This window comes from Alligator mississippiensis, chromosome 2 (assembly GCF_030867095.1).
Source record: "Alligator mississippiensis isolate rAllMis1 chromosome 2, rAllMis1, whole genome shotgun sequence".
Classification (NCBI taxonomy): domain Eukaryota; kingdom Metazoa; phylum Chordata; order Crocodylia; family Alligatoridae; genus Alligator; species Alligator mississippiensis.
The window spans coordinates 61198053-61213852 of record NC_081825.1 but is presented as its reverse complement, the minus strand read 5'-3'; the positions used below and the strand labels follow the sequence as shown (position 1 = coordinate 61213852).

The 15800-nt window shown below is 45.9% G+C and overlaps 2 protein-coding genes across 4 annotated transcripts in view; one reads left to right on the top strand and one right to left on the bottom strand.

Moving 5' to 3' along the window:
• AASDH (aminoadipate-semialdehyde dehydrogenase) overlaps nt 1-15800 on the top strand; it is a 116890-nt gene that overhangs the window by 68561 nt on the left and 32529 nt on the right. The window contains exons 17-18 of one of the 3 annotated variants that reach the window (XM_059721766.1): nt 3976-4084; nt 5411-5653. The exons of 1 other annotated variant lie outside the window; for it this stretch is intronic. In XM_059721766.1, coding sequence (XP_059577749.1) covers nt 3976-4084; nt 5411 — 110 coding nt within the window. In that variant the 3' untranslated portion in view covers nt 5412-5653. Of the gene's footprint in view, nt 1-3975; nt 5654-15800 lie in introns of those variants that run through there. One more of the 3 variants, XM_059721765.1, reaches the window with a different exon arrangement.
• CRACD (capping protein inhibiting regulator of actin dynamics) overlaps nt 1-15800 on the bottom strand; it is a 77183-nt gene that overhangs the window by 29829 nt on the left and 31554 nt on the right. The window lies entirely within an intron of this gene.

The window sequence follows — 15800 nt, the reverse complement described above, 5'->3', positions numbered from 1 at the left end:
CACTGTCCTTGTACATTGGAAAGCACTGGGCATCTCTTTTAAAACATTATGATGCTGTTAATGCTGTGCCTCTGATCACCACACCGTTTTCAATGAACACTAGCACTTCCACACAGCTAGTGGAATGAACTCTTCATTGAGTTCTTCCACACAGAAGTATTAGTATTCTCTCCCTGCAGTCTGAGCTATCTGGTGACATCCTGATCCCTTGCACAATGCCCCAACAGAACAGCTGTGTGTAGGGGAACTATGTTGGAAGAACATAGCAGCTTTTTCTATCAACCCACAGGTGGAGCATAGACCTCAAGAGTGTCCACAAACCCACTCCCCTCCTGTGCAGACAAGATGTGAACTCTTAACTGATCTGTCTGCTGCACAGCTTCTTTGTGCTGCAAAACTATATTGTTTCCACAGTATTCGAGGCTGTTCTAATCCTAGAAGAGGCAGGATTTATCCACTGATTCACTGGTTTCCTACAAGATTTGTCCATCTAGCTCACAAGCAGCCTCACTGTCTTTGCAGTAGAAGGTTTGCATATAGCTTTGAGGTGTGATAGGTGTGGTTTTAAAACCACAGCCCTGGCTAAAGGAGCAGAGAGGAACCATGTTGCAGCTTGAGAATAGAGAAGGAATTTGGGCTGGTACAGACAGAAATCTTCTTGGAGTGTTTTGAGGAGCATATGCAACAGCTGCGGCAGAAACTCATTCCCCACCCCTGCTGGACAAGAGCAGGTAGAAGATGAGGATCTGCTTGCCTGTCTTTCAGGTAGCTAGCACTACTACTACTAAGAGCAGGAATTAATTTTGTGCTCCCACCCGTGTCAGGATCCTGCTTAGCCTCTGCACACAACTGCTGTGTGCAAAGTCCTAGCTGGATAGTGTACTCTGCTTTCCCCAAATGAACCCCAGCCTCCACCCAACTCAAATTTTTGCTTTTCTACCCATTTTGAACCCCATGGTCCTCTTCAACCTAGTTACAGAAACATACAGAAACTCTCCCTCTTTTTTATCTATGGCAGTGACTGTCAACCAGTGTGCTGCAGCACTCTAGGGTGTCACAAGCTCGTTTTATGGATGGTAAGGGGTGCTACACAATATTAACACTGTTAGGTGTGTCCACACACCTATGCATGATTCACAAGGTTACTCTAGAGATTTCAACTAGGAAGCCAGAGTGTCAAAAATATTCTGACCTGTTGTGGGCTTTCTGAGTTCTTTTCAACAAAATAATTTATCTGTTATTTTTCTGTAATCAAGAAATGAGTGAAAGCTAAGCTGGCATTTTGACAGGTGCCTTAAATCTAATGAAGGTCACGTGAAGTCTAATAAGGTTGAGAACCACTGATCTGTGGTTTTGCATTGCATCCACTTGACAACTTGTGGTGCTTGATTTCAAAAACGTTATGGTTACCTAGTGAATTGGTTTTGGTATTCTTTGCTCTGACTCCAATCTCACAGCATAGACTCCTTGTACCACAGATACTTACCCCATAACTGGCCTATTGGCAAATTGTTTCCGGCCCATTTTGCAAGACACCTCCTCTTTCCCATGTGGTGCTGTGTACATGGTCCCACTCTGGGGAATTGATACTTCAAAATGTCTTCTATATCTCTCCAAAGTCTTTTCCTGCTCTCTAGCAATATCAAGTTTGTCATCTGCTTTCTGGGAAGTCAAAATTGGGCCTTTCCTACTGTTGTAAATGTCATGACTTCCCTCCCAGAAGAGCAGGTGCCTCATGCCCAGTGCATATCCATCTCTTCCATCTGGGAAGCAGGATTCAAAGGATCCTACTAAATCTAGGGCAGGGGTGGGCAAAGTCCAGCCCATGAGCTGAATCCGGCCAGCAGTGGACTCCATTTCCCAGCAGCCCCTGCCCGCACGGCTGGGGCTACTCTCCATGAAGACCTCAGCTGCTGAGCTGTGATAGTGCAAAGCTGGGGTTGCCATGGAGCATGTGGCAGGGCAAGGCAAGGGGCTGCTCTGGAGCCACTGGGATCTTGCTGCGGGGACAGCGTGGTCAGGGCCAGGGCAGAGCCACGATCTGCCACCTGCACGCTCCAGGCAGGGGTATGCAGGCAGCAGATCGCGGCTCTGCCCTGGCTCAGGACCACACTGTCACTGCTGCAAGGAGCTAGGGCAGAGCCACGGTCTGCTGCCTGCATACCCCTGCCCAGAGTGTGCAGGTGGCAGATTGCAGCTCTGCCCTGGCCCCAAACCAAGCTGTCCCTGCCACAAGATCCCAACAGCTCCGGAGCAGCCCCCTGCCCTGCACCTAGGTCCAGTCTCCATGGCAGCCCCAGCCTTGCACTATAACAGCACAGTGACTGGGGTCTCCGTGGAGATTGGCCCCAGCCACATGGGCAGCGGTTTCTGGGAAATGGAGTCTGGCTGCCAGCCGGATCCGCCATTTTGCCAACCCTGATCTAGGGTGTCCTCATATAACAATACCAACTGCTGTATCTCACTGAGTCCAGGTATGCCTCACTGGCCACTGCCGCTATACTTTAGTGTGGTCTACTCTTTTAGTAATGCTGTGATTCAGTATATAGCTTAATTTAAAATGCATACTTTAGCATCACTGCCTGAGAGCACTGGGTCCTGCTGAGATTCAATCTCCATGGGGCTTCTGAGCAATACATCCTCTTCTAAACTAGAATCTGTCTCCCCCATTGTCTACATAGAAACTGTAATTTGCGGAGGTTGCCCAAATTTAATATTCTTGGCCAACTCATGCTGAAAAATAGGAAAAACATGTGTTTATGTCGTGTGTGAAATACATCAGCTCTCCAGCATATGTCTCTCTACATGTAAACTGCATAGTCTGGAAGAAAATGGTTTGAAATACCCAAACTGGTTTCCAGGTCTGAAAAGCAAACCAACTTCAGATTTGCTGAAAAGTAAAGCAGCTCCAGTGACCACAACAAAATGGCACAAAAAGAAACAAGAATAAAAAAGAAAGCAAAGAAAAAGGACACTTAGTAGGAGTACCCATTGTCTCCAAATTCAGAATTTTACAAACAACTTCTGCTTTGGCTGTTCAACTGCAGACACATTCAGTGCTGACAACTTGCAATTTTATTGGGATTCTTGCAATACTGGATGGGTTTTCTTAAAGACCCATCTGCTGGAATTTTGTGAACATATCAAAGCCAAACTTAATTTTAAAAAGAAATATATTTCTAGTCCTTACAGTTGCAGAGAAAACCTTGAATTCATGACCCAAGTATACTCAGAAAGCTGGAAAATCAGACAGCACAATAATTCAAGTAAATCAATCATTTGTTTAAAAAATGCTATTAAGTTGGAGGCCTGCTGTGAGTTCTAAGTGAATCCTAACACCTCGCCTTCTAGGGACTGAAGAATGCTGAGTATCCACACTGATCATCCAGGCCCTGTTTAGCCATCTAAGTTTTGGCTGTCAAAACCATTGGCACTCAAAGTCCTTTGGGACTTTGAAACTATTGACTAGAGACATTCCCTCTGCTAATGCTTGTATACATTGCCCTGATGACTGGTGCATCAGGAGAACACACAGATCCTACATTGGGCTCTGCAGAGGGATTCATTATAAATACATGTGCATGGGTCAGTCAGAAAAGAACTCTGTAGATTTTCCATCATTCATTTCTCCTCTGCTTCTTTTCCATGGCTGATATAAAAATTTTCTTTCCCAAGAACGGTAAGTAAAGTGTTTTTTTAATTATACCAAGTATTAAGGTGAATAAAACAAATAGTATTGTATGGCTCTCGTGGTAGGGCCTCTTTAGAGTACAGAAAGAAATTTCAATTTAACTTGTCTGAAAGAATATAACCTTTGAAAGAGAACGTACTTTTGGCCAGGGAGTTAAAATAAATTCTCTCGCAAGTGCAAGGGATAGTTAGGATTTGATTGTCTTCCTGAAATATTTAAAGGAATCATACCCAACCAAAAGAGATGAGGCATGTAGTTATTTCCATACTGTATTCTCTTTCAAGAACTGAAAATTCTTCAGAGAGGATTTCTGCTCCCTATATGCATTGCTGTAAAGACCTGCATCAGAAGAACACTCACAGAAGGAATTCAAGGAATTCAACTTCCATGTTGGTGAATGTCTACTATGGGTCAGATCTTTGATGTAAAACCATATCCTTTAGAACAGCAGAACAATGTAATATAGATTAGAGCAGAGATAATGCAAAGCAAAGATAATATCACAGCTCAGAAACAAAAAATACCACTTAGGTGAGGACTTAGCAGGGGACCACATCTTTCAGTACTAATAAACAAACTTTAAATGATTTGCAGACCATAACCAGTGGGAATTTTGAACGCATATATGTCAGTTATCCAGATTACCTACCATAATGCCAAACCACAAAGGCAAAGAACTGTGAATGAAAGGGTAGGGGGTAAAAAGACTGCTGTCAAGTTGAGGAACCAGGATTATTGTTCCTCCCATTCCTCACACAGCTTTGCACAGTTATTGCTGCCCATCTGAACCATGATAATGGGAGGTATAACTTGTGATCATATGGGCATAACAGATGAAGTTAAGGAGAGCAGAGAATCACGCCTGCTCACATAATCCTGCTCCTAGCCCCTCTGACTCCCATTGCTAGGGACCTACCGAATATACGGCAGAAGTGGGCTGCATGGCAGTTCCTTTATTTTTGCAGGTTCCCCCCGCGCACACCCCCTCCCATTGCTGAGGGACCCCGTTGGCTCTGCTGCTTGTTGCTGACCCACTGAGAAGCAAAAATATTTAAAACCAATTTGCACCTCCCTGCCAATCAGGAGTGAACAGCAGTGGGGTTCACAGGGGAACCTGCAAGATTAAAGGAGCCACTGTGCAGCCCACTTCCATCATGAATTCAGTAGGTTTGCCTTCAACAGATCAGGATTTCACCACCAGGCTTTCCAGGCTTATTTTCTCTAGGTAGAGTTTGGAAAATTCTCATTGAAATAAAAAGGAGTCTTACACTTAGAACAAAGGTACAGTTTAGTCCTTTAAGGGACTCCTGAGCCCATGAAGTAACGGGGGCTTCCTCTCAGAGGCTAGGTACCATTCAGAGTGAATAAGCAATTCAGAAGCTTCCCTTTAATGAGAAAATGTGCCTGCTATCTTTTTGCGCACATATTGTTTACAAAAAACTGCCCACTTCATGAACTGCTTCATATAGACAAACTAGAATTGTGGAGGAGGGGATGGGGAGCCTTGTTCCGTATATATTATGGCATTTCACATGTACAAGCTGTGCCATCCATGTTGGAGGATGCAAGTGAATGGAGCTATTGTATAGAATGGTATGTACAATAAAAGAGAAGCTATTTTTTATTGCTTTAAAGAATCTTATTGTAATCTGGAATGTCTGAGAACTGTGCTGTAAAAATGCAGATTCAGACATATGAGCTTTTTATTTTATTTCACAGAGATTCCCAGGAGGTAGAGTATTTCTACTTTGTGGCCCATATACAGCTTTCAAAATTACCCCCAAGTATTAAGGATTTGTTCACTCAGACAAACATAAATGAATCTGAAGGATGAAAAAATCTGCAAGCGCTCACATTTCTGCATGGAGCTGGCTTCCTTGGAGTACGGAATGCACTTTCCTGCACTTATACCTCCCAATTTTAAACATGCCAATTTAATTAAATAAACTCTATTAATAGCTTTCCATTGCCCAATTTTATTTCAATGTGTTTTAATCTCAAGAAGCTGAGACTGAACTACATGACAAAATCCCAACAGCTCATTATTACTTTACCGTCTAACAGTGAGATGCAGGCAAAGATGTTCCCTAGAGCAGTTTCTGATAACAGTGTAAGGGTGATGTAGCTGTAATGGTCCAGAAATTACGCAAGAGGCAAGACTTTCTTAGGGTGATAGATTTTATTGCACAAGCTATATAGTTGGGATAGAATTAGACAAGCTTTCAAATTCAAGGCACTTTTCTCTATTGCGCTAAGGGAAGTCTGAAAATCTACACAAATAAAGGTTCTTTCAATTACCTGCCATTTACAAATATCATTATCATGATTTCTGAGGTCTGTTCTTATCACAAAATAGCAGGATATTTTCCAGTAACATCAAGAGATCCATGTTGAAAGGATGGCATTAAATGACTTCTTGGCCATGGACATAGAAGAAATCTCTATGTTTGTATTGCTGGACTTCTCTGCAGCTATTGACCACTGATAACCTACCTAGATATGCCAAATAGAAAGAGTACATGGCTCGTTACTTCAGTAGTGCCAATATTTCCTCTCTACCAGAACTTCAAGACATGATGGGATGCCCTACTCTCTGAAGGCCTGTACATGCAGAGTCCCACAGGGATCCATACTGTCCTCTCTTCCCCATGTGAGATCACTGGCAAAATGAGATGTCATGGGTTTAGCTGCTAGAAGTTTGCTAGTGACACTCTTGCCTTCACCTGATGTAATCACAGGCTCACTGCTTTTCTTGTGGAGCCTGCCCTCCTGGGCTGCTACCAGCCTGCCTGCAGGACCTTCCTGCTGAACCACAGACCTGCACGGAGCCCGGTGCTTCGCTCCGTGGCTGTAGTTTTAGTTTTCTGCACCCCAAGTCATTTAAGGTGCATTACACTGCCAAATTTCCTACTGTGGCTGGAATGAATGCACAATACACCGCTGAGGCATGCAAACACCGACACCATCAAAACAGTGCAACAGCATTTAGCCCTCTTTAAAATGTCATGCACACATGCCCCTCGTTTTGTCTCCACGTGGCCTTAAGTTCGGTTGGTATAAAACATAGTTGCCCACCTCCTCCATCATCCAGGGTAATAAATTCCTGGGCTATGCTTCTACTAGCATTTAGTTCCACGGGTCAGCTTAAGGCTTTGCTCCTAATCTTCAAAGCAATTAACAGACCATCGAGGCAATTAATAGACCAAATTTCAGCTACCATACAGACTGAATTTTGATCTACAAACTATTATAACATCTGGTTCCTCTGGGATAATGCAGGTCTCAAACTACAAGATGAAATGCATGAGAGCTAGAGGCTAACTGTTCTTGCTCAGGGCTATGGAGAAGAGGAGAATCCAGAATCTTACTGGAAACAGGGTGAAACCTCCCTTTGTGGAAAGGCTTTTCCAACAAAAATACTTGCCACTCAAACACTTCTACATGCGACCCTGTAACAAATAAGGCAGGCAAGTGATCATCAACAGCAAAACCTAAGCAAAACAAACCACCCCACAAAGGAAGACTTGCCAGAGACTGTAAAATCCACTAGGGATTTTGCTATTGATTTCACAGGAAAGGTGCTCAGAGTAGTGTGGTGATGGGAAGCAATACAAAATGCTAAAGTGGGCAGACACATACAAGCAAGGTCCAAAGACATCAAGAGGCAAAAGTACCCTGTAATTTGCAATATTCTCATTGTTTCATAGAAAATAAGACCAGAATGGAACATAAGATCATCTAGGATATCTTCCTTCTTATCACAAGACATCAGGTTTCATTAGTAGTGTTATGACTGAGCAGTGGGTGACCAAGAAACTAACCTGGGGCACCCACTTAGAGGAGGAGCATGAATGGCAGCTGCCACTGTTGCAGCCAGATCAGCCTCTGCTACCACTGCTGTGGGACAGACCTTGGCTGCTACACCTCTGAATTTCACCTAATTACCTCAAGATCATGGGACAGCTTCCATTTGGACCAGTCTTTCTGTACACTAGTCAAGCATTCCCTTCACTGACATGAAGAGTTGATTGCTACCAACACAACTAATTTTAAGAAGAATGTAATTACTTGCAGTACCATTTATTTGAGAGTAGCAAATGGATATCTGACTGCATTATCATTGCACAGTCCCGCACATTAAGGAAAGGTTTAACAACAGCCTACTTAAAGGTTTAACAACAACCTACTAGAAATTCCAGTAGCCTTAAAGGCTAGGGACAGACATTACACACAAACTGTTTTAAGTGATCAGAAACTGGTTTAAACCTGTAACAAAACAGAAGTTCAATGCACATAAACCCATTTCAAAATGGCCAAAACCAGTTTGAGATAAATCTAGTTGAACGTAGTATCAGACAACTGATTGTGTTCAAACCAGTTTATGCAACATCTGTCCCAGACCCCTTGCTGGTTTAAATTAAATCAGACTCCCCCAGCATCCCGGCATGCTCTCTGGACTGTGCTCTCTGCTCCAGCCAAGTTAGCCCCGCCCCTCTGCTCCTCAACCAGAGCAGGGACTGGCAGGGGTGGGGTCTGGCCAGATGCTGGCCTCAGAAGGAAGCAGGGGAAAAGTTTATTTCTTCCCTCCCTCCCCTATTCCACCAGCACAGACCTGCACTCCTCCATGTTGGCTGCAGCGAACTATGCATGCCAGCACTGGGGCTGAGAGGGGGCCAGAACCCTCCAAGGCCCCAGCCCCCCAGTGCAGTCTGCCGTAGCTCTGTCTGCCCTGCAGTGCAGCCCCCCTGCTGGGTAGGCGCTCACATTCCCTAACACCATGACAGGGGTTGCTGCCCCCATCAAGAACCCTGCCCCCTCGCCGCTCCAGCAACTGGGAGGGGGTGCAGCCAGACACCAGCTGGCAGGGCCACTTAGGCAGTGGGGCAGGGAAGGAGGTTATTCCTTCCTCCCCCTGGCTTCCAGCAGAGGGGGCTTATTCAGCTGCTTGCCCCAAGCAGTCAGCAAGCAGTGCCAGCAGTGGCCAGTGTGGGTGGATCCCAGCTGTGGTCCCCTGGGGGCAGAGGGGGTAAAGGGTGCAATAACCCCCCTCTTTTTCCCCGCTGCCTCAGGGGCCATGTCAGCTGGCATTTGGCTGTGCCTGGTCCCACCACTGCAGCAGCAAGCAGGGAGCTCCCAGCAGATCCAGCTCAGGTCTCTGCCAGTAGGACAAGGAGTGGGGAATTAAACCCCTCTCCATCCAGTTCAGCTCAGGATACTGCCCAGGCTGGCCACCCTGCACCCCGGCACAGCTTCCCTGTATCCAAGGGCAGCTTTAGGACCCCCCGGCTCCTGGCCTGATACAGGCATGCGCCTGCATTTCCTCAGTCCAGAGGGAATGTCTGTGCAGTTGTAAATCAGTTCAACCTAGGCAGGTTAGAGTAAGATCGAATCAAAGTTCGAATCAATTCAGGCTCCGGGTTTTTGAATGTCTGTCCCTTGTCAAACTGATTGCAGTTACAATCAAGTGCTCTCCTCTGGTTTCACTAGTGGGTTAATAGGCTTACTAACCAGGAATCAATGTTCTGTTTCAAAATCCCATTGTCAACTGGATTCAGTAAGAAAGAAATGAACATTCTTAACTCAGTTTCTATTAAGACGAGATGCCAATTCCTAAGGTTTTACAGGGCCTGAGAGTGAAGCCAATGAATTATAATGGATATTTTTACAGAACTTACAAACCATGTTTTGCAGATGCAACAGCAAAGTAATGCTGCTGTTGCAGTCATTAGGCCAGCTGTGACACTGTGGAAGTTATGAGATTGCCATCCCAAAACATGATTCTTGGTGGCAACACATATGCTTCATGAGACTGGCAATATGAAGAGTTCCATATGTGGCTGTGTTTTGCCTTTGCTCTCTGTGTCAAATTGTAAAAGGTACACATGGATGCAAGGATGTCAGTGAGGAACCACTAACGTATTGACAAACAAGCAAGCAATACTGCCCCTGAGGCCAGTATTGTCTGCCTCCTCCTACCTTCTTTCATCTGACTAGCTCTACTGGCCAGTGTACTGGGGAGTCAGGGCCATGGCCTTTGGGGTAAGCTGGCTTCAGAGGAAACTGGAGTAGGAAACAGCATAGGAACTATGATCCTGTATTGTTTTGGGGTGGGGGAAGGAGGGGTGTAAAGATAGCAAGGCTCACTGAACAGACAGAACCATGCATTTCAGTGGTACCAGGACACAGCATAATCCTGCAGGGTTACAGGTTAATCTTGTTGCTTGGCTATCTTTGAGTTGTGCATTACTCATTCCTCTCCCCACCATGCTGTGCACACTTTGTACTGCTCACTTTCCCACCCAGCTGTGCAAATTTTGGGTTAGTCGCTCCTCTTGTCAGGAAGCCAAATTCCGAACTCTTTGACTCTTACCAGAATTATACCAGTAGCTGACTTCTGTATCTGTTTAAAGCTTATTTATGCTAGAGTCCACCTAAGAGATGTCAGTACACAGTACACCATTTATCAGGAATATGGCCTTGTTTCATGGTCATGTTGTTTTACTTAAGTGCTTCCATGCTGCTAGCTGTAAATAACACATATTAATTAGCTAAATAACATTAAACTAATACACTGGAAAAAAAGCCAAGCAATAACTGAAAGGCTTGGTGTTCCAATCAACTTAAGCACCAACAAGCTTAAATGCTTCTGCTTATCCAACTCTGCCATGCTGATATCTCACAAGAGGCAGCTGTTTGTGACACTTAGGAAACTTTACTTCTTTTTGAAACATGGAAATGACACATCTAACAACAGTTACAAGTTTGGTAATGGTGGAGGAAAGGGAAGCTGTTTGTACTTTTTTTGAACCTCAAGGGATAGGGACAGAGGTTACACATAAACCAATTTAAATGATCAGAAACTGGTTTAAACCTGTAACAGAAGAGAACCTCAGGGCACATAAACCAGTTTCAAAATGTCTGAAACTGGCTTGAGACAAACCTGGTTGAATGTAGTATCAGATTTAATTGATTTGGGTCAAACCAGTTTATGAAACTTCTGTCCTAGACTCCTTCCTGGTTTGAGTTAAATCACAGTCCCCCAGCATCCCAACATGCTTTACAACCCTGGGGTGAGCCCTGCCCCTCTGCTCCCTAGCTGGAGCAGTGAGGGCTGGCTGACAAGGGGCTGGTAGGGGGCAAGCCAAGTTGGGGATGCAGCCCAGTCTGCTGGGGTTGGGGGGACTGCTCCCTCCCCCCCATCAAACCCCAGCTGTGGTCTGGGGCCAGGGAGGGGGGTTAAACACCCCTTCCCCCACTTAAACTTACTACTGGCTGCAACTGTGGACTGCAAATCTCAGAGGCACCTGGAAGTAGGAAGAAGAAGTGATGAGCAACCCTGCAGAGTCCTGCTGCTATAATTCTGGACTGTAAATCCCAGAGACCTCAGGGACAGTAGGAAGAGGAAATGAACACACAGCCAGGGAGCTGAGCTCTAGTGCCTCCCAGCTTCTGGCCTGAGCCACTGCAGACATGTGGTGCAGGCATGTGGCTTCATGTCACTTCAGTTCTACTTCAATTTAATCTGTTACAGTTTAGACTAACATGCGAAGACAGCTGTGCCAGTGGCTCTGCTATGACAGTTTGAGCACTCATGGTGCTCAGGTCAGGTCCCAGAGGACTGGAAAAGGGCCAAAGTAGCCCCTATTTTCAAGATGGGGATGAAGGAGGATCTGGGTAATTATAGGCTGGTTAGTCTCACCTCTATCCTTGGGAAAACCTTTGAAAAAATTATCAAGGATCACATTCATGGGAGCCCAGCTGGAAAAATAATGCTGAAGGGCAATCAGCATGGGTTCACAGCAGGTAGATCCTGCCTGACTTACCTTGTTTATTTTTATGAGCAGGTCACAAAATACTTAAATGCAAAAGTCGAGGTAGATGTCATCTACTTGAATTTTAAGAAGGCCTTTGGTACAGTACCTCACATCCTATTCTCATAAACAAACTGAGTGGCTGTGACCTGGATGATTACACAGTCAGGTGAGTGGCAAATTAGCTGAACAGTTGCACCCAGAGAGTGGTGGTGAATGGATCGGTATCGACCTGGAAAGATGTGGGCAGCGGGGTCCCCCGAGGCTCAGTCCTTGGGCCTGTGCTATTCAATGTCTTCCTCAGTGACTTGGATGAGGGCGTGGAGGGCGCCCTGTCCAAATTTGCAGATGACACAAAATTATGGGGAAGAGATAGGAGGTAGACACTAGTAGGAAGGGATTGAATCCAGGTGGACCTGGACAGGTTGGAAAAGTGGGCAGAAAAGAACAGGATGCAGTTCAACAAAGACAAGTGCAAAGTGCTGTATCTAGGGAGAAGGAATCACCAACACACATATAGGCGAGGGGGAGACCTCAGCAGCACAGCGGCAGAAAGGGATCTTGGAGTCATAGTTGACTCCAAGATGAATATGAGCCATCAATGTGATAAAGTAATCAGTAAAGCTAACCGCACTCTATCATGCATTAGCAGGTGCATCATGAACAGGTCCAGGGAGGTGATACTTCCCCTCTGTGCGGCATTGGTCAGGTCACAGTTGGAGTACTGCATCCAGTTCTGGGTGCCACACTTCAAGAGGGATGTGGATAACCTTAAGAGGGTCCAGAGGAGGGCCACTCATATGGTTAGAGGCCTAAAGGTAAGACCTTATGAGGAGAGACTGAGGGACCTAGATCTCTTCAGCCTCCACAAGAGAAGGCTGAGGGGGGATCTTGTGGCTGTTTACAAATTCATCGGGGAGGCTGAGAGGGGCAACAAGAAATTGAAGATGGTCTGTTTACCAGGGCACCCCTTGGAATAACCAGGAACAATGGGCACAAACTGACAGAGAGCAAATTTAGGTTGGACAGCAGAAAGAACTTTTTTATGGTAAGGGTTACCAGAATCTGGAATGGGCTTCCAAGGGTGGGGGTGCTCTCCCCTACCTTGGGGGTCTTTAAGAGGAGACTGGACAAGCACCTGGTTGGGGTCATCCGACTCCAGTGCTCTTTCCTGCCCAGGGCAGGGGGTCAGACTCAATCATCTATTGAGGTCCCTTATGAACCTAACAACTATGAAACTATGACTGAATTGATTCAGCCTTAGGCTTTCTGACTGTCTGTACCTAGCCAAGAAGTCCAGTTTAATCACTGGGCAGTGACACAGATCTGCTCTTGTTTGATCCAAGCCAGTTCAGTACAATATGGGAGTGTCCACACATGCAGGCACGTACGCTTGCAGCAGCTCAAATAGAACTGGCACAAATTTGAGCCAAGACTTTTTGCCTGAGCGCACATGCCCAGACATGCACTTCGGTGTGCATGAACCCTGCTACTGCCGGTGAGTGTGGGGATGCTGGGGTGGGGTGCCAGGCAGCTGGGGCTGATCCCTGCTGACCCATGCCACATGGGGGGGCTGTGCCATGAGACCCCAAGGATGGGGGAGCTGGGGAAAGGAGGGAGAAGCTGGGGAAGCAATTGGAGACCTGGGGAAGTGATTGGGGAGCTGGGGGAAGGAGGAGAAAGCTGGGGAAGTGATTGAGGAGCTGGGAGAAGGAGGGAGAAGCTGTGGAGAAATTGGGGAGCTAGGGGAGAGAGGGGGAGGCTGGGGGAGCAATGTGGGGGCTGGAGAAGTGAGCGGGGGCCTGGGGCCGGGTGGGGCCCCACCCATGGTCCCTTCCCCCTCCTCCAGCCCTCCCCACCCCCTACTTACGTGGCACAAAGCCTGGGTCCAGGTCCCTGCAGCCTGCACCACTGCTTGCCCCACATGGGCAGACAGTATACTTCAGTACTGGGGCTAGGGCCAGCCATAGAGACACTCTGGCTGGCTACCAGAGCATCCCTGGAGGACTGAGCCTCTGGTTGCCTCAGGGCACAGTCCAGGATCATGGCCTGCCCTGCTTTTTTCCCCCGGGGTATATTTTGTTACCTGGATCTCTAAGTATCAAATTTTGAGCCTGTGCTGCAGATTTGCAGCATAGGAAATGGGTTTTGGTCCCAGCATGTGTCTTGCAGCATCTGAAAAGAGTCCAAGATGCTGCAAGAGGCACGCTTGCACTCATCTGGATGCACCCTATGAGGTTATGTGACTGAAATTTTTACACCAGATTGTTATTTATAGTGTTTCATAGTTGCGGTAATAAAATTATAATTGCAGTAATAAAAATAAAATCAGATTTCTGCATGTTAACTTGCAGCTGAGGTATATTCCAACATAGCTTTTTTCAAAGCCCTCTTCATGTTTGCATAGGAAATGCCACTGATAAGTTTCCAGTTTAACTAGAGGGAGGCCCAGAGTGGACCCCAGCTTTCTTCCACCCAAAATTTTGCTCCCATTCTAGGCACATACCATGTGCATATTGTATCAATATCCCTACAAAAACACTACTATCCCTATGGCTTAGAGTCTGAGTTGGATCCAAAAAGTGAAGGAAGTCAGTTCAAAAATGGGTGGAGATGGTAGAGTCTGTAGCAGAGTTCAGCTAAAGAACTCTTCACTTGATGGAAAGTTTCACGAGAACTGCCTAGTGAGGTTTTTCTTCCAATCCAAATATTTATTTTCTTACATTTGTTTGCAATGCTCATTTAATTACATATGCATTTGGGGGTCATGATTGACCACAAGATGAATATGAGCCACCAATGTGATGTTGCAGCTGGTAAAGCGAGCAAAACTCTGGCTTGTATCCATAGATGCTTCTCTAGCAAATCCCAGGATGTCATCCTCCTGCTGTACTCGGCCTTGGTGAAGCCACAGCTGGAGTACTGCATCCAGTTCTGGGCTCCACAATTTAAAAAGAATGTGGAGAAGATTGAAAGAGTCCAGAGGAGAGCCATGCTCATGATCAGAGGGCAGGAAAACAGGCCATATGATGAGAGGCTGAGAGCCATGGGACTCTACACCCTGGAAAAGTGCAGGCTTAGGGGGAAACTGGTGGCTGTCTATAAGTATATAAGGGATGTACATCAGGATCTGAAGGAACCCCTGTTCACCAGAGCGCCTCATGGGATGACAAGGTCAAACAGTCATAAACTTCTCCAAGTCCATTTCAGGCTGGATTTAAGGAAGAACTTCTTTACTGTCTGAGTCCCCAAGGCCTGGAACAGACTGCCAATAGAGGTGGTGCAAGCACCTACTCTGGACTCCTTCAAGAGACATTTGGACGTCTATCTTGCTGGGATCCTTTGACCCCAGCTGACTTCCTGCCCCTGCCCTCTTCTGAGGTCCCTCTGAGCCCTAATGTCTATGAAATCTATGAAATAAACAAGTCATCATACAAACTTGTGCGTGTATTATAAAATCAAATGCCAGTACTGCAAGACTCCATTGGAGCAACCCTCAAAACAGAAAACTAGTCAATAACAAAGAAAATAATTTTCTAAAGGAAAAAAGCATTTGAATTCTGAGAACCCAACAGACTGTGCAACTCCTAACAAGATTATTACATTATGAAAATAAAGCCTTGTCAGTGTCATGTTAAAGTTTTACCTCACAATGCAAAAGGAACATAAGAGTGAAAAGAGTTCTATGAAGAGACCCCTGAACTAGTTGACTTGGGGCCAGATTACTACTGGTGCTTTAGTGGTGAAACTCCCTATATTCGGTTACTGATCAATATCCCTCTCCCTCCATCTTCCTTTTCCCATGACCATGCATTTCTGATTAAATAATGAAAGAATCAATAAGCATTTGTCTACCAGAGGAAATTTACCACTATTGTTATAGCAGCAGAACTCCCTGTGTGGACAATTATTCTGGAATCTAGGGACAAAATAAAATGAAAAAAGTCACCTAAGAAGTTATGTTGGTATAACATGGATTATAATGGATAACAAACTGCATATACACAGCTGTTATAGATGGTCTAGATCAGGGGTTGTCACCTGGGGGTACGTGTACCCCTGGGGGTACTTGGATTGGTCCTAGGGGGCACCCCACCCTGGCCCTGCTCCTGGGAGGCGGCAGTGCTCCATCCCCACCTGCCTGCGCGCCGTCCCTGCCTCCACACACAGCATCCTGTCATGCGTTTCCCCCACCCCCTCATAGATTTCATAGACACTAGGGCTGGAAAGGACCTCAGAAGATCGAGTCCAACCCCCTGCCGCAGGGGCAAGAAGTCAGCAGGGATCATAGGATCCCA